This window comes from Diceros bicornis, chromosome X (assembly GCF_020826845.1).
Source record: "Diceros bicornis minor isolate mBicDic1 chromosome X, mDicBic1.mat.cur, whole genome shotgun sequence".
NCBI classification, from domain to species: domain Eukaryota; kingdom Metazoa; phylum Chordata; class Mammalia; order Perissodactyla; family Rhinocerotidae; genus Diceros; species Diceros bicornis.
Genome location: NC_080781.1, coordinates 111,161,652 through 111,165,050, shown reverse-complemented (window position 1 = coordinate 111,165,050; position 3,399 = coordinate 111,161,652). Strand labels below are relative to the sequence as shown.

Here is a 3,399-nt window from a genome sequence, read left to right as displayed (position 1 = left end):
TGTTCTATTATTCTATAAGGCATTCTGTAAGCCCTTAGACAGTGGTGTCAGTGTAGGCAATGTGGGCAGAGAAGGCAAATCCATATCTAGAGACGATAACCGTTCTGCTAAGGAAGAATCACTGCTCCCTTCAGGATAGAAGGGATCCAAGTAATTGACCTGACACCAAGTAGCTTGCTGGTCTCCCTGAATAATGGTGCTGTATGGAGGGCTGTTGGCATGTTGGGCACTTAGCTGTGGCAGATGCTAGGTCAGCTTTAGTAAAGGGAAGCCTACCCGCTGGCAGTATTTCCTTCACCATTGTCCTTCAGAGCCACTGCTGAGTAAGGCTACAATGGGACAACAATCCATTTCCACATAGTGTCAATGTATTGAGCTGACCCATCTGTGAATCAGGCCAGAAACCTTTCCTCCTCTGTTAGTTAATAGCAGAAGACCCCCCTCGCCAACATACAGCCACATAGGTGTTGGTTGAAAGAGGGCAGTGGTACAACAGAAACAGGTGACACCTGTTTGGACCATCTACACTTCATTCATGCCTACTGGACCTGCTTGAGCCCAGTCCTAAGTGTACAACTTCCATCACACAATAGATTGCTGCTGCTCATACCCAACCTTACAAATCAGTATGTCAGATAACATCCAATTTATTATGAGGAGCTCATATTCATAGTCACTTGGTGCCTGTGGTGGACACATCCTAAGGTGACCCCCAATGAGTCCACCCTTATATAATTCCTTCCCCTTGAGTGTAAGCAGAGCCTGTGACTTGCTTCTAGCCAACATAAATATGGTAAAGGCGACAGGATAATCACTGCAGTGATTGTGTTACATTATATAAGACTCCATCTTGGCAGACTGGAGTGAGAGCTTCTGCTGGCCTTTAAGAACTAAACTGGCCTTCCTTCCTGCTTCTCCCGCACGTTTCGTGACACAGGGCTGAGCCTCCAGTCCGCCAGCACCACCTGAGGGTCCCGGAAGCCGCCCCCGCCATGGAAGAGGACCAGGAGCTGGAGAGAAAAAGATCTGGATTGAAGACCTCAATGGCTGAAGGCGAGAGGAAGACAGCCCTGGAAATGGTCCAGGCAGCTGGAACAGATAGACACTGTGTGACATTTGTATTGCACGAGGAGGACCATACCCTAGGAAATTCTCTTCGTTACATGATCATGAAGAACCCAGAAGTGGAATTTTGTGGTTATACTACAACCCATCCTTCAGAGAGCAAAATTAATTTGCGCATTCAGACTCGAGGTACTCTTCCAGCTGTTGAGCCATTTCAGAGAGGCCTGAATGAGCTCATGAATGTCTGCCACCATGTGCTTGACAAGTTTGAGGCCAGCATAAAGGAATATAAGGATCAAAAAGCAAGCAGAAATAAATCCACATTCTAGTCACTTATGCATGCTACAGGGAAGACTATCCTCTAGGATATTCTCTTCGTGATCTTGCAAAACCCACAAGTAGAAGTTTGTGATTACATCATGATCTGTCCTTCTGAAAGGTGTGCTTCTAGGTATTGACCCATTGCCGCTGTTGGAATCCCTGCAAGAACCTTTGTATTGTTCTAATAAATTCCCTCTTTTATTTAAAAAAAAAAAAAGAACTAAACTGCGTGGTGACTATAGTTAATACAGCATGGTGACTATAGTTAATAATGTGGTATTGTATACTTGAAAGTTGTTGAGAGTAGATCTTAAGCAGTGTCACCAAAAAAAAAAAGAAAAAGTTAACTACGTTAACTATGTGAGGTGATGGATGTGTTAATTATTTTGATCTTGGTAATCATTCTACAATGTAAATGTGTATCAAAAAAAGAACTAAACTGTGATATTGTAAGAGGACCACGTGGCAAGGAATCGCAGGTGATCTCTGGGACTAAGAGAGGTCGCTGGTCAACAACCAGCAAGAAAACAAGGACCTCAGTCCTACAGCTGAAAGGAACTGAATTCTGCCAACAACCGTGTGAACTTGAAAGGAATGCAGCCAGGCCAATACCTTGATTGCAACCTTGTGAGACCCTGAGCAGAGGACTCAGCTAAGCCAAGACCAGACTCCTGACCCACAGAAACTATCAGATAATAAATGAGTGGTGTTTTAAGCAGCTAAATTTGTGACAATATTGTAACTCAGCAATAGATAACTAATACAGTGCCCATGATCAGGCACTCAGTCTCTACTAGCACATAAGATGATGTTTTTAAAAGAACAGTTCTCTGTCACCAAGGGCATGGCCTTGCTCCAGAACCTTAGAGATCTGTACTGTGACTTTCCTAAGGGTTTGCCAGAGACTCAATCTAGCACCATTGGATCTGATACATCATATGGCCGAGGAGGCAAATCAGCTTGTAATGTGGTCTAGACCTGCTGCAGAGCCTTCTCTTGCCCTGGGCCTCACTTGACACTGGCAGCCTTCTAGGTTACCCAAGCGAGTCAGAACAGTGTTCCTATGTGTTGTGTCCAAAATCCCAAAAGATCTACCAGTGTTGTGCCACTTTCTTAGCAGTAGGAAGTGCAAAGTAAGTATTTTGTCCTTTACCTTATAGAGGATGTTTTGCCCCAGACCCTCAAACCTGTAGAAATTCACAATGTAAATATATTCATCAATAAAGTGGCCTAGTGTGATATTCTGCAGAGGATGAAGATGCTTAAGCTTCCTACATACAATATTGTTATAGAAAGAATGAGAGTTAAAATAGTCCTGAGGTAAGACAGTGAGCTTGTCCTTGCCATACAAAGGTGAACTGCTTGTTAATTTTTTATTGACATATAATTTACATACAAAAAATATATAGAGGCCTTACTTTTGACAGTTGTATATACCCACGTAATCACCACTGAAAACAAGATATGCAACATTTCCATTACCCCAGAAAGTTCCCTCCTGGCTTTTCCAGTTAATTTCCTGACCCCCACCCAGAGGCAACCACTTTCTGATTTCTTTTTCCATAGATTTGTATTGTCTGTTCCTGGAAATCATTTACATGAAATCATGCAGTATGTATTTTTGTGTGTATCTGGCTTTTTGCATACAAATAATGTTTATAAAATTGTGAACTACTTTCAATTCTCTCTATTAATGAGCATAAAAAATTTCTGGAGCAGGGTGTGTACTTCCGTCTAAGCTGTGCTGAGATACGATTCTGATTACTGACCTGGAGATAATGAGGATGGTGGGGTGCATCTTGAGAAAAAATGTCATCTTGCAAGGGAGCTGCTTCAGGTGAAATCATGACATGGTCTCCATAAAAAGGGAAGTTATTCTCCTCTGGCAAGGGAAAAGAGGCTGCTTCTGCCAGCAAGAACAGTTCAGGGAGATTGGAGTGTTCATGATACTTGGATTCATCCACCCAAGTAACCATCCCAGTTCTCCATGTTCCACTCTTTCCCTATCTGATT

The 3,399-nt window shown here is 42.9% G+C and overlaps 1 protein-coding gene across 1 annotated transcript; it reads left to right on the top strand.

Annotated features, from left to right (window-relative positions):
- Positions 1-922: 922 nt before the first annotated feature.
- On the top strand, positions 923-1,597 carry LOC131401394 (DNA-directed RNA polymerases I and III subunit RPAC2-like). The gene has a single exon (XM_058536630.1). It carries the CDS (start codon positions 993-995, stop codon positions 1,392-1,394), a length of 402 nt encoding a protein of 133 aa, XP_058392613.1. The 5' UTR covers positions 923-992; the 3' UTR covers positions 1,395-1,597.
- Positions 1,598-3,399: the final 1,802 nt, after the last annotated feature.